General features: G+C 34.6%; 1 protein-coding gene across 10 annotated transcripts in view; it reads left to right on the top strand.

Annotated features, from left to right (window-relative positions):
• The first annotated feature begins 2,879 nt into the window (after positions 1–2,879).
• Positions 2,880–18,252, top strand: part of LOC115966030 (protein TSS-like) — a 54,946-nt gene continuing 39,573 nt past the window's right edge. For 2 of the 10 annotated variants that reach the window (XM_031085363.1, XM_031085362.1), the window contains exons 1-14: positions 2,880–3,011; positions 3,983–4,786; positions 4,922–4,996; positions 5,896–5,966; positions 6,350–6,432; positions 7,118–7,368; positions 8,191–8,232; positions 8,344–8,877; positions 9,366–9,520; positions 10,240–10,744; positions 11,330–11,392; positions 11,485–11,586; positions 11,770–12,142; positions 12,769–12,882. In XM_031085363.1, coding sequence (XP_030941223.1) covers positions 8,206–8,232; positions 8,344–8,877; positions 9,366–9,520; positions 10,240–10,744; positions 11,330–11,392; positions 11,485–11,586; positions 11,770–11,868 — 1,485 coding nt within the window. In that variant the 5' untranslated portion in view covers positions 2,880–3,011; positions 3,983–4,786; positions 4,922–4,996; ... (2 more) ...; positions 7,118–7,368; positions 8,191–8,205 and the 3' untranslated portion in view covers positions 11,869–12,142; positions 12,769–12,882. Of the gene's footprint in view, positions 3,012–3,982; positions 4,787–4,921; positions 4,997–5,895; positions 5,967–6,349; positions 6,433–7,117; positions 7,369–8,190; positions 8,233–8,343; positions 8,878–9,365; positions 9,521–10,239; positions 10,745–11,329; positions 11,393–11,484; positions 11,587–11,769; positions 12,143–12,768; positions 12,883–12,991; positions 13,611–18,252 lie in introns of those variants that run through there. The other 8 variants (XM_031085365.1, XM_031085364.1, XM_031085369.1 and 5 more) reach the window with 8 other exon arrangements.

Raw genomic sequence — 18,252 nt, 5'->3', positions numbered from 1 at the left:
CGTTTTTGAGTGGTAAATTTACTGATACCTCAAATCCTCTTCTTCCATTTTCCTGGTTTCTCTAATACCCTATATTCTTAATTGCCCCCTAATTTCTTCCTTTCTGTCTTTCAGTTTTCCCAAAATATGTTTCCTGGCACTACGGAGAAGTAATTAATCGCATGGAATGTCAATCCACTCCCTAGAAATCGATGGGTAATATTATTATACCAAAGGGTAGCTGCGCAGATTTGTCCACAGCTTTAATGTTATAAAAGTGGAAGCAACTTGAGTGGTAAGTTTATATAATCTTCTCTTCTTTTCTTTTTCTATGATAATCTCATTTCATAATTGCCCCAAATTTTTGCTCTCTCTCTCTCTCTAGTTTTCACCCTTATTTTTAGCTTGATGTGTAGGCACTGGGGATGACATTTCTATTGTGTATAGCTGGAGGAAAAATCAATCAACTAATTCACTCTCAACTGTGAGAGCTAACAGTAGTTCATAAGATCTGGTAAGTTTTCTCTTGTGTTTACTCAACTGTTACTCAACAAAACAAAAAAGAAAAAAGAAGTAATTGTTAATCAATAGTTTTTTTGTAAAATTAATTTGGCATGATTAGTGTTGCTACTGGGCTGTTACTCAATTGGGGCAAGCCTCTATGAGATCTATAATGCAATACATTTAACAACCTCTTTTTTTTTTCCCTCTGTTTTTGCTATTTAAAATTGATAATGTGGTTCTACTTCTCCTTTGTTAGTAGATAACCATTCATTTATTGGCATACATTAAGGCATTAAGCTCACCGTATGGCAGAAACTGCAGATATTTTACTGTTGCCATTGAAAGGAAGGATGTGCTGTGGGAAAAAGAGCTCTACGGGTCCTTTTTTCTATTAAATGAAAATGGAAAGTTTGAACAGCCAACAGATAGCATCTTATAGTTATCCATTGGTGAGTCCATCCAAAACAGACTTCCTACCTTTCTCTTTGCTATTAATTTTTTTTTGACCAATAAATACTCAATGATCTGCTTGTCTTTCATGACATATCCACTTCTTGAAGTTTTTCACAAAAATTGGGCATGATGTGTCTGTAGGGTTATTTGCTATTTGTTTTTCTACTGGGAGAATTGAGAGCCACCTGTGCACAAATAAGTCCAAATACTTCAACAACCATTGAAAATAAAAAACATAACAAAGTGTAGGAAAATCATATGTTTTTTTTAAGAAAATACAAACTGTCAGTCAAGTGTCCTGGAAAAAAGCTTTTACTGTCAGCTAATGATCAGGTTTTTATCCTATTTTTTTGAACAATTGATCCAGTAATTGCTCATTTTTCTTGAAATCTAGCTACTTAGTGGCAATTCAAAATCATAGCATTATGCTTGTAGTTACCAGCTTTTTAAAAGAAGTTAACAAAACTAAAGCTAATAGGAAAACGTAAATGGAAGATCACTAACTACCAAGTATGTTCTTATTGGTGAATTAATTTTTCAATCCGAAAGCAGCCTTTCATCACAGTAAATATCTTTAAAAATTTACTCACAAAATCAAATCTCCCAAATCAAGATTTAGTACATTCTGTATGAATGTATAAGAAAAGGTTAGGAGAATAAATCAGGTGCTCTTGCATGTCAGTAACATTTCATATTGAAAAAGAGACACTCTACATCCAAAAGAGCCAGGGAAAAAGAAAGAAAGGAAAAGAAAAAAGAATATGATACTTCTTGCTGAACTCAGTCAAGGTAGTAAGGATAGGGAATTTTTTTTTTCTTTCCCCTATAATAACAGATTCCTTGACCTGAGATATCATTGCACCTTTTCAGTCTTCATACTGTGATATATGTAATTTATAAGTGGAAGTGGTGATATCATTTCATCATTAAGCAATATTTTCAAATTTGTAATCCACAGGTAGCACTTGGCCATTCTTGTGAGCTAGTCACTTTTAGTTTCTGATTCAGCAGACCTTTCTTTTCCAATTTCAACTGTCAAGGATCCTTTACAGATCATCCAGTTTGGAGCCAAATCTTCTTTTGGTTACCTAAGCTGCTCGGCCAACAACAGAATCTCCCAACAAAGCAATAGGTATGTAATCCCTTTCTATGGAAAGCTAAGTTGAAGTTTTCCGGAGTGGTTGAGGATTTATTTCAATTTATATCCATGCGAAAGCTAAGAATACAATCATAGATGGATTTTTTTACTGTTCACTTTGGAAGGAATATGGAAGGCGCAATAGTGTCCCAGTACTAGAGGATTGGTTGTAGTCTAAAAATCACAATAGAAGGAATTTTAAATTGGTTCCAATGATTACATTAAAATTTGTGAGTTAACTCACTCTCCTCTTCTCTTCTAATTTCTCTCTTCCAACAAAAATATCCTACTAAGATGCATTCCTTTATTTTTTTTAATCTCCCTCCAATTTTGTATACCATTTACTAAATTAGTTGTTTATAATTTTGTATACCATTTACAGATGCTGGTTATCCTTCATTCCCAATCAAAGGTGTACTTCAACATGCTAATTATCCAGCATTTCCCAATTAAAGGTGTACTGAAGCACAAAATGGTGCAAGATTGCCCTTATTCCAAATATTCAAAAAGATGCTTGAATCTTATTTTAAGATAAAAAGAATAAAGGGATAATTACAATTTACCCACCTGTGGTTTGTCTCTAATTTGACTTGCGGGTAAGCCTTCATGAGATCTATAATGCAATACATTTGACAACCTAACTTGCCAAGTCACCACCAACCTTTTTTTTTTTTTTATTCCCGCTGTTTTTGCTATTTAAAATTGATAATTTGGTTCTACTTCTTTTTTTTGTTATTAGGTAACCATTCATTTATAGGCATGCATTAAGTTGATGCATTAACTCAACATATGGTTGAAACTGCAGATATTTTATTGTCACCATTGAAAGGAAGAATGTGTGGTGGGAAAAAGAGCTCGACAGGTCCAAGAATGTCCGTATTAAATGAAAATAGAAAGTTTGAACATCCAACAGATAGCATCTTATAGTTATCCACTGGTGAGTCAATCCAAAACAGACTTTGTACTTTCTCTTTTACTATTATTATTATAATTTTTTTTTGAGCATCAAATACTCAAATGTATTGCATTATATATCCAATTTCTTTAAGTTATTCACAAAAATTGAGTATGTGTCTGTAGGGTTATTTATTATTTGTGTTTTTACTAGGAGAATTGAGAGCCACCTGTGCACAAATAAGTTCAAATACTTCAACTACCCGTCAAAATAAGTAAACATAACAATGTGTAGCAGAATCGTATATTTAAAAAATATATATATACAAACTGTCAGTCAAGTGTCCTGGAAAAAAGCTACTACTGTCAGCTAATGATCAGTTTTTTATCCTATTTTTTTGAACAATTGATCCAGTAATTGCTCAATTTTCTTGAAATCTAGCTTCTTAATTGAAGTTCAAAATAATAGCATTATGCTTATACTTGTCAGCTCTTTTAAAGAAGTTAGCAAAATAATATATCTTTAAAAATCACTCACATAATCGAGTCACCCAAATCAACATTTAGTATATTCTGTATGAGTGTATAAGAAAAGGGTTAGGAAAAGAAATTGGGTGTTCTTGCTAGTCAGTACATTTCATATTGAAAAATAGACCATCTAGATCCAAAATGGCCTGAACACGTTTGCCTTGATCAAATCCAAGACAGGGAAAAAAAAAGAAAAGAATATGATACTTCCTTCCGAACTTGGTAGGATAGGGAAAATTTTGTTTTCTTTCCCCTATAAGAACAGATTCCTTGACTTGCAAAGTTTTAACGTTATTTTGTAAGTTTGGATACCATTTCCCCTTTTCAATCTTCATACTCTGGTATATGTAATTTATAAGTGGTGATATCATTTTGTCATTGAACAGTATTTTCAAATTTGTAATCCATAGGTAGCACTTGGCCATTCTTGTGAACTAGCCACTTGTAGTTTCTGATTCGGCAAACCTTTCTTTTCCAATGTCACAGACACTTTACAGATCATCCATTTTGGAGCCAAATTGGCCAACAATGGAATCTCCCAGCAAAGCAATATGCATGTAATATCTTTCTATGTAAAGCTAAGTTGAAGTTTTTTGGAGTGGTTGAGGATTTATTTCAATTTATAAAAAAATTAATTGGGTTCTGTTTAATTATAATTAATTAGTTAGCATTTTTATTTGTTGATTTCATAAAAACATTCACTAAAAATAACTTGTGCATATCTCTATTAAAACATTTAAAAACACTACCTCCAATTAAGTTTTTCCATCTATAATGGTCTTTTCTTCTTGTGAAGCTTTAAATTATTGTCTTACCAAACAGGTGACCATAATACTGGATGCTCTTGATTATGCAAACGTTCATAGGATAGATCCTAATCACTTGCATATAAGGTAATGGACCTTTCTCTATAAACTAAAACAATTGGCTATTATTTGTTATTTATAGCACAATATGGTTTTGTAACTCATGACTAAGAGTCAAACTCTTTTAAAAATTTTAGTCACTCATGATCAGTATTGACATAAGTAGTTCAAACAATCATGGTCTTGACTGATTCTAATGACTTTTGTCATGATTTTGAAAAATGTAAGAAGCACAGCTCATGCTCCAAGCATGGGTAAATTCTGATTCTTGCCAATGAGTTCTGTCTTTGGTTATAGAGGATGCTAACAAAAAACATATCACAAAGGTTCTACCTGGTGTCTCACTCCTTGAAACATTGGATAGACGATGAGCTCTAGCTTGACTGGCACTTCATCTCTTTATAAGTTCTAAGGGAAGGGTGAGGTTGGTGGGTTTAACACCCTCTTATTTTTTGTGATATTTTATATATGAAATTCTGATTACTTGTTACTATCTTTACAGTTTTAAGTTACCAATTTGCGATACTTAGGACGCTTTGTATTTGTACAAATTTTGAAGGTTCTCCCTTAGGTATATCTGGAATCTATGAGAAGAAATGCCAAATGTATGACTGAATTCTAAGATTGTCATTAGGTGAGCCTATAATTTTAAACTCCATAATAGTTGTTGATGTTGTGAATTAATTTGAAGTTTTTTGTTTTTTTTTTTCCTTTTAATAAAGAGATAATTTGAAGTTAGTTTTCAAACTTGAAAAATAATCGATGACATTCATTTTTTCCTACAGTTTTACCCTTGCTTAAAAGTACTTGAAGTTAGTTTTCAAACTTGAAAATTCATCAATGACATACATTATTTATTCTGTCTTAATTTGAATTTTACATGAAATTAAAAGTCTTGTTTACTGTACTCCATAAGGAAGGGCATCTTTAGATTCTAATTAAATTGAATGAGACCCTGATTCCATATTTTATTTTTTGGGATCAAATTATGATACAGTATAAGCCATATTACCATTAATTAAGATTGTCTTGAAGATTACATTGAAACTACGTTGATTAATTTGATTCTCTTTGAGTTTTCTTTTAATTTTTTCATAGAAACTTCTGTTTTTAGGTCAACTGGAGTCATATTGTATATGTATTTGCAAGTCATGATCGCTGCACTATACTTGGAAACACTATCAGTAATGCATTAGGTGAGGCCTAGGTTTTTCCAATGCTTTCATGATCGTTGCTTTCATCTTCTATTCATGTATATAGTATTCCTAACAATTCCACCATGTTTCATTTCAAATGTTGATTTGTTATGGCTTTCTAACTTTTGAAGCGTCTATGTTGGTGACTTTAACATTTTACTAGACTATGAGGTAGACATCCATAGTTTAGCCTTTTTTATTTCATCAAAACATTGCACTAAAAATTGCTTGTACATATCTCTATTAGAACATATGAAAATTCTATCTCCAATTAAAGTTTTCCATCTATAGTGGTTTTTTCTTCTTGTAAGCTTTATATTATTTTCTTGCCCAACAGGTGGCCTTTGTACTGGATGCTCTAGATCAAGCAGACATTCAGAGGATAGTTCCTAATTGCTTGCATATAAGGTAATGGACATATCTCTAATAACGAAAACCTATTGGCTAGTATTTGATATAATTAGTACAGTTTTGTTTATATAAAAGCCAAATTTTCTATAAGTTTTGTCTCTTATGATCAGTATTGACATAAGTAGTTTGAACTACCTTGATTTTGATACTTGATAGACTTTGATGACTATTGTCATGGTTTTGAAAAAGGCAAGATCCAGCACATGCTCCAAGCAAGTGATAGATGGCAACTTCTTTGTTTTGAGCATACCTTTAAATTTACCAATCACACATTATTGACTCCTAATCTCTTCATCACCATCCAATTTTCCTTAGTCTTTTCCTTTTTCAAAATTTTTCCTATTCTATCATAAAAATTATTCTGTTGTGATGTGTTGTAGGCACTTGAGGAAATTTATCTATTCTTTCTGGCTGGAGAAATAATTTATTATAGATGGGAGCTGATGAAAGTTGATTAAAGTCGGTAAGTTCTCTCAAATCTTCTCCTCTTTTATTGTCTTCTTATTCTCAACCAGTATATTGTTTATGCAGTTATTCTCACCCCTTGGTTTATCCTTCTTGTTTCTTGGAATGATTTTCATGTTAAGGTTTAGAGACTATTATTCTATTGGTTTGCTGGAGCAAGAGCTTATGAATCTAATTTTTCTCATATTCCAACAATAGAGAATTAATTATAAGTAATACAATTTAAGTTCCTCTGTTTTTTATTTCTAAAATTAAAAAAAAAAAAAAAAAAATTCCCCGTTGAAAATTTTAGATATAGCTAATAAAATCCATAATTGAGATTGTTAATAATTCTTCGTGCAAAAAGAGCTTCAAATTTGAGATATAACTAATAAAATCCACAATTCAGATTGTTTTTTAATAGTTCTTTCTCATTTTCATTTTCAATATGCAGGCATAAACTTTTTGCCGGCTTCCTACAGATTTTTCAAAATTTTGGATATTAATACATGGCTATATATGCTAGTTGCAGTAACCTCTCCTAAATCATTCCTATTTGTTGATGGATGACGTGTTTTTCATTTTTCCATAAATTAGAAAATCATTGAGTCATTGTTGTTGTGTTATAAGGCCCTTCAATGTTAATTAAGTAGTGTTAAACATAATTTTAGTGCTTTTTTTAAATGAGTTTTTATATTTAACAGAAGGCCCTCATATTTTGTCCAAATAGAGAAAAAGGAAAATTCTCTTCAAGTTCTGCACCCACAATGTACTTATGATTTCAAGAAGCTGGTCTGTTCCCTTACAATATGCTGCTGATTTTTTGTTTCCCTCATTTAAAAGAAGGATATGCCAAGGGAAACGGTCCCTAGTATACCTGGATAGAGAAATCATAAAAAGCAAGTGATAAGTCCCTCCAAACTTGAAAATCCTTAAGTGCAGGAAACATGTTCAGGTACTTCTTTTTGCTGAGACCTTATTCTCTTCAACGTGGCATAATGCATAACAAACTCAATTTTTTGTTCTTTACAGTTATATTTCCTTCATTTTCTTAAAAACATTATAATACAAGCACATGACTGATATTTTACAAATTTCATACAGTTAAAAAGGTTCAATCAAACTTGCAGTTTTTTGTCATTTCAACAGTTTTCCAAAGAGTTGCTTATTTATCATAGATCTAGCTTTAGAACTATTGTCCAAGGTCCTAGTAGCACATGTAGAAAGTTACTGATTGCTTAAAATTGTACATATACAAATATATAAATGGTATTGGTGATGATCCAACAACTATTTGGTAATGGGAGCTTTGATTTTGTCAATCGTGGCGCATCTTGATCCCTTTCACCACACTTTGGTTTGTTCCCAACAACACACAATTAGAATATCTCACATGGGAGAAAATCTTTTGTAATATAAAGGAAAAGCATAAGAATTGGTCTTTTTTCTAGTCAATAACATGTCATTACAAACAAATAGGCTATCATGCGTATGGCTTAATCTCAAGTCTTTGCTTCAGCCTTTGCAACTATCTACACTAGGCTATTTGAACACCAATGAATCAAATAAACTATCTTATATGGTATCTGGAAAATTTCATTTCTATAGGAGCTATACATTTGCAAGAAGCTACAGAATCTACCTATGGTGGAAGTGGCACATTGCCTCACTAAATTACAAATGCGAATGATATTTCAATTTCCCAATTTGAGGTCATGTAGGCTTGCACAAATTGGTCTTAGATTGCTCATGCTCTAAGTTATATATTATAATGTAGGCATATGAATCTTTGATGAAAGCTTTTGTAGAACATAATAAGGTAGATATTCTATCACAATAAAAAATTTAATTTAAAAACATATTTTATTTACAGCAAAAATGCATAAGCTTTTTAAATAATTCATTGTGTTCTTCTGATTCCCTCCCTTAGTTTGGTAATCTTCAATATGGATTTCGAGCAAATACATGGCTTGCTCCTCCATCTGTTGCTGATTCTCCATCGGACTTCCCATCACTACCAACAGAAGATGAAAATTGGGGTGGCAATGGTGGTGGCTGGGGAAGAAATGGTGAATTTGATCTTCGACCATGGGCAACTGATTTTGCAATTTTGGCTTGCCTACCTTGTAAAACTGAGGAGGAGAGGGTGGTCCGAGACCGGAAGGCTTTTTTACTTCATAGTCAATTTGTTGATGTCTCAATCTTTAAAGCTGTTGCAGCAATACGCCATCTCATAGATTCCAATATGCAAGCGAAGGATACAATAAGCAGTAAACCAGACTCAGTCTTGCATGAGGATCGTGTGGGAGATCTGTCCATTATTGTAAAACGTGATACAACTGATGCAGGCCCAAAATATGATATAAAAACTGATGGCCGTCAATTATCCAATATGTCTGACAAGGAAGCTGCTCAACGGAATTTGCTTAAGGGGTTAACTGCAGATGAGAGTGTAGTGATTCATGTAAGTACTTTTCTCCTATGCTGTAAGATTATATATGAATGCATGTTTAAAATGTGAGTAATATACTAATATGTATCTAAATAAGTTTATAAATATAAGTGAAGGCTACTTTCTAGTTTCTACATTTTTGGATACTACGTATTCAATTGCAGTAGGCTGTCTCTGATCTGTCTGGATATAAACCTAGTAATTTAAGCATTTTCAGTTTTGTTTCTATACTGAGCATATGCATGTTGTCCTTCTCCCAACTATTTACTATAAGCTACACAAATTCTATGTCCAGTTTTGTTCATTGAAATTGAGTCATCGTTTTCTTTGATATCAAAGGCAACGTGTCTATTCCACTTCCTAATTATCCATTATCTTTGGTTCTTCTCCTTGTCCTTGTAATGCTCTTAACACGGAAAGGTCATCACCCCTAACTGATGCCGTTGATTGATCGTAGTTGCACATGTCCAAACTTTCTCAAGTGGTTGAAACTTTTGCAGGATACATCCTCCTTGGGTGTTGTCAATGTAAGGCATTGTGGATACACTGCTACTGTAAAGGTTGTTGGTAATGTGAAGAAGGCAAAGTTTCACACTCAAGATATTGAAATTGATGATCAACCAGATGGTGGGGCAAATGCTCTTAACATTAACAGGTTTGATCCATAAGCTAATGCCCTCATTACTAAAGAGTCTGGTTTTGATCCATTTGTAGTTGCATGCACATATTGCACACATGCTAGGCAATACTGTTGGCAGGTCTTAATAATGTACAGGTCGCCTCATCTGCATCATATATTAATGATGTTGAGGACGTTCACTGAAAACAGGAAAAAAATAAAGAAAAGAATGATAATCAGACTCGTTAAGTTAATATGCTTTGTAAGTGAATGACTGGTAATACAAATATAAAAGATGTTAAAAAGGATTCTATAGCTTTTTTAGCCAAAAAATGGCAGTATGCCTTTGAACAACATGATGCGGTGGGTATGATTGGTGGCTTAGAACTCTTAAGTTCCTTTGTCTGGAAATCAATAGTTGGATCATTTTCCTAATTTCTGATCAACTCCTTTGAAACTTAAAAGAGAGTTGGTTTTTCCTCTCATAAATATGGAAAATTCTGAAAAGTTAGGCATGTTCTTGTAATGCATAGCTTTAGATCCTCTAAATCATAAATATGCATGTGGAAATGCAGATTACTTGGCTCTGAAAACAATTCTCAATGGATTTAGTTCAGTTCCCTTATGCTGGATTCAATAGTAATGATCAAGCACTTTTGAAGTGCTTTAGAGAGTTTAAGATATACTTTTAAAGGCCGACTGTTGCTTCATGCATATTACCCTTTGGACTGATTGAATACAAAACTATTTTACAGCTTGAGGTTTCTGCTTCATAAGTTTAGTGCTGAACCATCAGGAGGATGTTGGTCACCTCAGTCTAACTTGGACGGCATGGAAGTGTCCAGATGTCTGGTCAGAAGAGTAGTTAAAGAGAGCTTGAAAAAGTTAAAGGAGATGCCCATTGATTCTAAGAGGTCTATAAGATGGGAACTTGGTTCTTGTTGGGTACAACATCTACAAAAGCAGGAAAGTCCAACAGGAAACAAGTCTAAAAGCCCAGATGATGATAATGGGGCTGAACATTCGGTCAAAGGTCTTGGAAAGCAGTTTAAATTTTTGAAGAAGAGGGAAAAGAAAGAAAATTGTGCAAGTAGCACTGATAAGGAAGAAAATGATTCTAGACCTGGCAATCTGAATTCGGAAACTGATTTGGGAGAGCTAAGCAATGGTGAACTCAAAGGTGTAGCAGAACCGGAGAAGCTAATTTCTGAAGATGCCTTCTTGAGTCTGAAAGAAACTAGGACTGGTCTTCATTTAAAGGTTTCTTTGGAACTCTAATAATTTTTGTTACATTATGAACCTGTTGATTCAATTTTAGTACATATGTGCTATTTTGCTTGTTCATTTTAACTGAAATTTCTTACAAAATAAATTGGGTTGGAGGAAACTACTTAAACCCATTATGTGGTGTGGATGACCATCAATGTGTATTTTCTAGTAAAGTGTCTTATTGTTGAATGAAGGACCTGGGCTCGAATCCTTCTACAATAAAAAGAAACTCATTTGTGTGTTGGCCTGATGCTCAATAGATATTATCATAGAGCAGATGCCTTAGGTTTCAAATCCTACTGTATGTATAAAAAAAGAAAGAAGTTACATGACTATTAAATAAGTCATGTGATTAAAAGTAGACATAGATGATTATGTGGATCACCATTTAGAAGGATGTAAGAACTTTGTTCCAAACCGATTTGGAGTGAATTTTCGTTCAAATTTTATTCTTTCCTCTTCTTGTTAGAACGTTTCATTGTTTCTTTTTTGGTTGTTGTAATGTTGTTATTATGGTACCAATGTTGTTTCTTGTTATCTTTTGGACTAACTGTTTCAATTTGCTTCTTCAAACAGTCAATAGATGAGCTGATCAGGCTGGCACATGAGTATTATGATGAAGTTGCACTACCAAAACTGGTAATATTCTTTTTATACACTGAGTTTTGCTATGTACTTAAGTTTGCAATGGTTATATGCAGGGTTATGAACTAGATATCTTGTTTTCTTAGGTAACAGATTTTGGGTCACTGGAACTTTCTCCAGTTGATGGCCATACATTAACTGACTTCATGCATTTAAGGGGACTACAGATGCGCTCTTTGGGTCAAGTGGTAAGAAACAATCCCTCTATTTCTTTCTTCCTCCCTGCCTCCTCTAACAACATTCTAGATCAATGCCGTTCTGACTTTGGTCTCTAGAAAACCTGGAGGGGGATGATTTTAAAACTAGTAAATGTGCAGTGTTTTGTTTCTGTTGGTCCTAATCTCATTGTACAAATCACGTTGAACTTGCAGAAAAACTTCCCCATATACAGTCACTTTGTGTCCATGAGATGCTTGCTCGAGCTTTCAAGCATCTACTTAAAGCAGTTGTCGCCTCTGTTGACAATGTAGAGGACTTACCGGCGGCAATAGCTTCGGCTCTAAATTTTTTACTTGGAAGTTGTGAGACGGAAGATAATGACAAAGAATTGAATGATGACCATATTCTTAGATTTGAATGGTTCTTTTTTCAAAAGTATTTTCCAAAAAGCCAAGTTGTGGTTAAGATGCAATGATATGGTTATAAGCATTAGCTATGTCTCGTAAAAAATTTCATGTGTTCAGGTGCTCTCCTTTGGAAAGGGACTGGCTGCCTTTTTCTAAAGGACTTCTTTGCCATTTACTGGTATAACCTTCATTTTGCAAACTGACAATTGTTTTAAGCTTGAATAGCAGAACGATTTTTAATGCAAAATGAGCTTGGATTTCCCTGTTATTAATTTTCTTGCTGACACAGTCATCGCTTGTTACAAAGTGTACATATAGAGTTCTCCTTCCTTTACTAAAATTCTTAACCTGCAACTTAGTGAACATATGTTGACTACTCATTGTTTGATAAATTATTAACAATTTCCAAAGGGGGATCAAGTACTTCAGACAATATTACTTAGAGTTTTGAGGAGGAAAAACAGATAAAAATCAAGATATCTAGATAAAAGTGACATCCATGTATGGTACATTTGCCCTCTCCCATTTTCTCCATTAAAATTTTCTGTCAAGATACAAACCAAAGGAAGGGGAAGGGGGAAGGGGTGAAACAGAACTTCTTGGCAGTCTTCTAAGATAGGGTGCATCCTTGAAAGTTAAAGAAATACCACTTGGCTATAAAAGGCGAGTGGTGAATTTTAGAATTACTCTTTGTAGATAAACATTTGAATGGTGCTTGCTGCACCCCACTTTAATTTGTTCGGTATGGACTATGAAAACATACATTTACAGGCATTTATGATGCCTTTTAATCTTTATGTGCAGGTATTCTTACATGTGTGGATGGGTTTATGGACATAGCAATGGTGCAAACATAAGAAAATGTCAAAGGGCAGTTGAAAATTAACTACGGTGATGTTTTCATTTGCAGAAATAATGGTAACTAAGAATTGTCTTGTTATTTTACTGTTATTATTCAACTTTCTTTTTTTGGTCAATACCATATTTTACTTGACAGATAATGATTGGGATATCTCTTTTGATGCAGTTCTCTACATTGGTATAAGTCATGTAGATCATCAGCAGTCATGCTTTTAATTTAAGATAGTGGATTTTGGTAATGAGGATTGGAAGATCTTCTCCAATGGAATGAGCTATCGTATGTTTGATTGAAGAGTAATGCCTTGTTACTATTGTGATGAATGGTATCATTGATTTAACGGTGTGATCAATGATGATGATGATGATGATGATTGTTGAGTTGGTGGCTTGACAATGCTTAAGTAATGTTGCCGTGTACTTGGTTTCAAATAGTGTCCACCACGTCACTTGCGCTCCACACAAAGATTAGCCAACCTTATTGGTTCATGTTGCAAACCTAAACTTTTATATATATGTGGTCTTGTTAATTGTTGTGTGACAAAAAATAGAGTTCAAGAATTTCAAAAAAAAAAAAAAAAAAAAAAAAGATCAAGTGGTGCTTTGTTTAAGAGAAATTACAGGTTTCTCTTCTCACATGCTTATGGTGAGAGTGCTCTTTAGGTGTATTGGTGTTTGGGTTTTGTGATAGCACATTTATACTATCTTTGTAATTGGTCCTATTTTCTTAGTGAAACTTTTTCCTTAACACCGCCCGTGGATGTAGGCCTATGGCTGAACCACGTAAATCTTTGTGTTCTCCCGTGTGATTTTTTTTTTCTTTCTATTTTTCTATTTCTATTTTGCATGAACACTGACTATCATTTGGTTATACACAACAAATAAATATCAATGCTTCCATTATTGATGACTCCTCCTTAACAAATAAATTTATACATTGATGCTTGATGCATAACTTTTAGAGGCATCTTTTGTTTCTGGGGGTGTTCTACTAGCGTGAATATGTTTTTAGATGGTTTTAGTTTGCAAGAAAACTACTGTGCATTTTACTTAATTTTTTACTCAAATTTTTGAACCAAGAAAACCATAATAAAATCATAATGGTTGGTTGGTAGCTAGTGTTTAGCTTGCTGCAAATATTTTTGTGAGAAGATGTGGGCCCTTCTTTATTTTGAAATTTAATTATCTATTTTTGGCTAGGGAAAATGATTTTGGAAATCACATTGGGATTTATATTCAAGACTTGGGAAGAATGATCTGAGAATGTTTAATTATAGGAGACTCTGAGTAGTTCTCAACTACGCCCCCACAAACTATTCTCACACTTGAAGCTAGTTGATGGTTAGTCGTTAGTTAACATTACAAATCACCTCTTTAATATTGACAGCTAATTTTGATGGCTAAAGATTGTATAGTGAATTACCCCCCCCCCCCCACAAAAAAAAAAGAGAGAAGAAGAAGTAGAGAAAAAATAAAAGATAGTATAATCAATAGCTAAAAATTAACATCATTACTAATGTTGTAACCAAGTCAGACACTTGTGCTACCATTTTATGCATTTCATAAATCTATTTGTCACAGATCCACATCCCTAAGAATGGAATTTGATTTGTTAATTCTTTTGGTATATAAATTTAGTCCCAAAAAGAGCTGAATGTTGAATTACTCTTTTGTTCACAAGGAAACATAACCTAATTAATCTATTTTCCACATGTTATATTGTTTCTTACAAAGGCCGGGGGCATGCATGGTAGCAACTTCCATTAATTCTTTGTACCCAATAAATCAAAAATAACTTATTAATAAAATCATCAGAGTTATCATATACATAAATCAAAAAATTAAAAATAATCATATGTAAATGTTGCCCACATCAATCACTCAAATAAAATAACCAAGATTCCTTATCCCAAAAAAAAAAACTAAGATTAGGATTCTACCAATGTTAGCACTACTTAGTGCTGCAAAAATCCAAAGTAGACAAGTAGGAATACAAACTGAGCCCAACAATATTGTCCACTTATGTTTGTATCCAAGCAAATTGGACTACCTAGGGATATCTTCCTAGTACTATTTCCCACTTCCAAGTTTTTTTTGGTTAACATCCCACTTCCAAGTTATAACCTTACAATATTGTCAAAAGGCACAAGTCTGTGAAGGACACGTTGTGGTATGAGTTCACAAAGGAGAATAGTGTGGAAGGGGTTGGACCCACGGGCTTTAGTAGTAATGGGCCTATCTTTTGAGGTCACCAAAATGTGCGACCAATTACCTTTCTTTTATTATGTCATGTAGGTGTCATTCGCATTCATGATTTTTATGCTTGTATTTTAATGTAAGAGAGTGTGGATTTTGGAAATGTGGATTAGAAAATGGACAAATAAAACTTTTGTTATCTGTTACTTGTAATTGGATGAGCTTTGAAATATTTGATTTTAAGTGGGAAATTGTCTTGTTTTGGTGGTGAAAGGTCATCTTTGCCTGACAATATAATCAATGATGATGATGACAATATTGTTGCCTTGTTTAATAGATAAGCTTATACATTGAAGCTTGCTACATGGATTTTTTGAGGTATCATTTGTTTGGCTTTCGCTATGGCTTCAATTTGCAAGAGACTACTTTGTAATATATTTCAATTTTCCGTAAAATTTCCTTTGAACCAAAAAAAATCATAGTGGTTAGTGACTGGTGTTCAACCTCTTGCACATATTGTTCAGGGAGAAAATCGAAATTTACAATAAGTAGAACGGAAAAAAAAAAAAATCAATAATGGTTGTGATTAGAATTAAGCTATTATTCAGAATTCATAAATATTGGTGGATCATGAGTTTTGCATTTTTCTGGAAATTAGAATTCTGGAGTTGACACTACTATAGTATAAGGCCTTCATACATTAATTACGTGTAAAACATCTTTTTAGCAGTTTTGCAAATTAATTTAGCTTTATATGCTATTGAAGGCCCTCATATTTGATCCTAAAAGGAGAAAAAAGTACTCACGATTTCAGTATGTTGATTCATCTGCATCCATGTAATGTCTCCACAAATTATAGATGTTGCTGACTTTTTGTTGCCCTCATTTTATGGAAGGATATGCCAAGGGGAATGATGACTGGTGTCCCAAGATTTCCCATTTTCAAGCAATAGATATCTTAAAATGTAAGTAGTAAGTACCTCTGAACTTGAACTCCTATTACTCCTACTCTCTTCTCTAATTATGTTTTCTTTTAAATCCAAATACCAAATATGTTTGTTCATAAGTGATCTTGTATTTCTTTCTTATTATAGTTGTTTTCATCAAGTTATTCGTAACATTTGGTCATTATGTCTCCAAGGGCTATTCTATAGCTATTTTTCAACTGGGAGCTAAAATTCATTAGAACAGGAAACAAATTCAAGTACTTCATCCCTCCTCTTTGCTGGGGTGTTTTTCTTTTCAACATGGCACAATACATTAGAAACTATTCATCTTTACTTGTACTTTACACTTATCTTTGCTTAGTTATCCTGAATAAATTATTACACAAACAGGCTATTATGTGGATGGCCTACTCATAAGTCCCTGCTTCATTGATTTCAACACTACACTAACATTTTTTAAAAATCATCGAATCAAATAAAGTGTTATATTTTCCATAGTAAATTGGGAACTGTAAGGACACGATTCGTGACGAACCTACCAGTGTTGGATTCGTGCATGAAAAGGCCCAGACAATGTCATTTGTAGAGCGTGGGTTTGAAAGGCTAGGCCCTAGTCACCAGATGGTGGGTTTTTCGGGGTAGTTTATATGTATAGTCAAGTTTCCTTCACCCCTGGAGTCTTTCTCTTCGAGGTGGGCTGGGAGGCTCTGGTTCTTGGCCATTTTTCCCAGCCCGGTCTAGGTTACTGATTTTTTCCTTTTATATTCGCTTGTGTCCACTGTCCTTCGTCCACGTGTAGGGTCAACATTTCCAAGGTTGATATTTGTCCCATCAGCCCATACCCAAAGTCGTTGGGGGTGGTTGTAAAAGTCAAAGAATGCGGCTATGCCAGATTAAAAGTATTAAATGGCAGTAAGGGCAGCTTTTCCTAGATATTTTAGATCTTTCTTCCAAGTTTCAGTCCTATACCGTTTTCACCCCTCTCTTTGGGGGGGAACTTTTGGGTCTGCCGAGGACTGAACTGCCCTCGGCGGTACCCATAGGCTATCTTGTCGAGATTGGACCATAGCCCTCCTCGGCTTGGGCCTTTGGATTCTCCCCGGGTAGACGGGCCTGGCCCATAAATCATTTGGGCCCCACAATAGCCCCTTAAAACCCTACTGTCCAACCTCCTGGTTGGAAAGGGGGGTTTTGGTAACACCGAGCCTCTTCCTACGGCCCAATCAATTCGGCCTTCTAATAATGCTGGCGGCTCTTCATCTGCCCAAGAAATGCACCGGTCCGCGAGACAGTCTTTTGACTTTACTCTTGATGCGTTCTTATCGTTTGGGTATTCAAAACGCGCTTTTAATGCCCTCTATTGACGGAACTACTTTAATTCGACGGTTGGTTTTGATGAGGTAGAGGAGTGGAATCGGCATGTTCGTGTTTGCAGATTCCTTTGGAGATCTGTACCTATTAAATGCCCCCCCCCCACTCCGCCCTCTGTATAAGAAAGAAGGGAGGAGGTTATTGTTTTTATGAAGAATCCCTTGTCATCCTTCTGAGATTTGAAATACTTGGTCTCCCCTAGGGTTCATTTTACCCACTGGCTTATACACTAAATCGTGATACACTTTACTATAACAACGAGCGATGCAGGAGCCATACCCCTCCCGTAAGCGCCACGTTCCAATAAAGCTCATTATGGCTCGATCGGGACAGGGATGGCGAAGACTCAAAATCAACCTCACCCCTCTTTCAGTCAAAATCCGAAGCAGGGACTCGTCACGTCAAACTTTCGGCGTGACTGAGTCGAGAACACCCATCATCAGTACCAACCACTCTCCTATGAGCATACCTAGTATGGCCCCAGCGTGCTAGGAGTCAGAACCGAGGCAGGGACTAAGTGTCCCTGCTTCTTCTTCTCTTTGTTCACTGGTGGCCCTCTCCGCCTTCCTTTCTTAGTCTTCCCAGCACCAGATCCATTCTGGTGCTTTCTCTTTTCCCTCTTTTGCTCCTTTTCTTTCTTTCCATTTCTTCTCTCCTCTTCTCCTCCTTCTTTACTCATGTCTTCCATCTTCTTTATTCATATCCTCCATCTTCTTCATTGATTTCTTCCTTACTATTTCCTCCTCCTTCATCTTTTCCCAAAGTAGGCTCTTATCATAATATGAGCAGTACTGAGGCAGAGATTGAAGAGACTTAGAAAACGAGTTTAAAAGGCGCCTGACTGTTTACTTATCTGTACCGTGGATGTTATCGTTGCTTAGGCAGTTCACATTTTGTATAGGCTTGTTTGAGCCCC

Source organism: Quercus lobata, chromosome 10 (genome assembly GCF_001633185.2).
Source record: "Quercus lobata isolate SW786 chromosome 10, ValleyOak3.0 Primary Assembly, whole genome shotgun sequence".
In the NCBI taxonomy this organism is placed as follows: Eukaryota; Viridiplantae; Streptophyta; class Magnoliopsida; order Fagales; family Fagaceae; genus Quercus; species Quercus lobata.
Note: the sequence above shows the minus strand (reverse complement) of the source record. Positions and strands in the feature narration are given on the sequence as shown.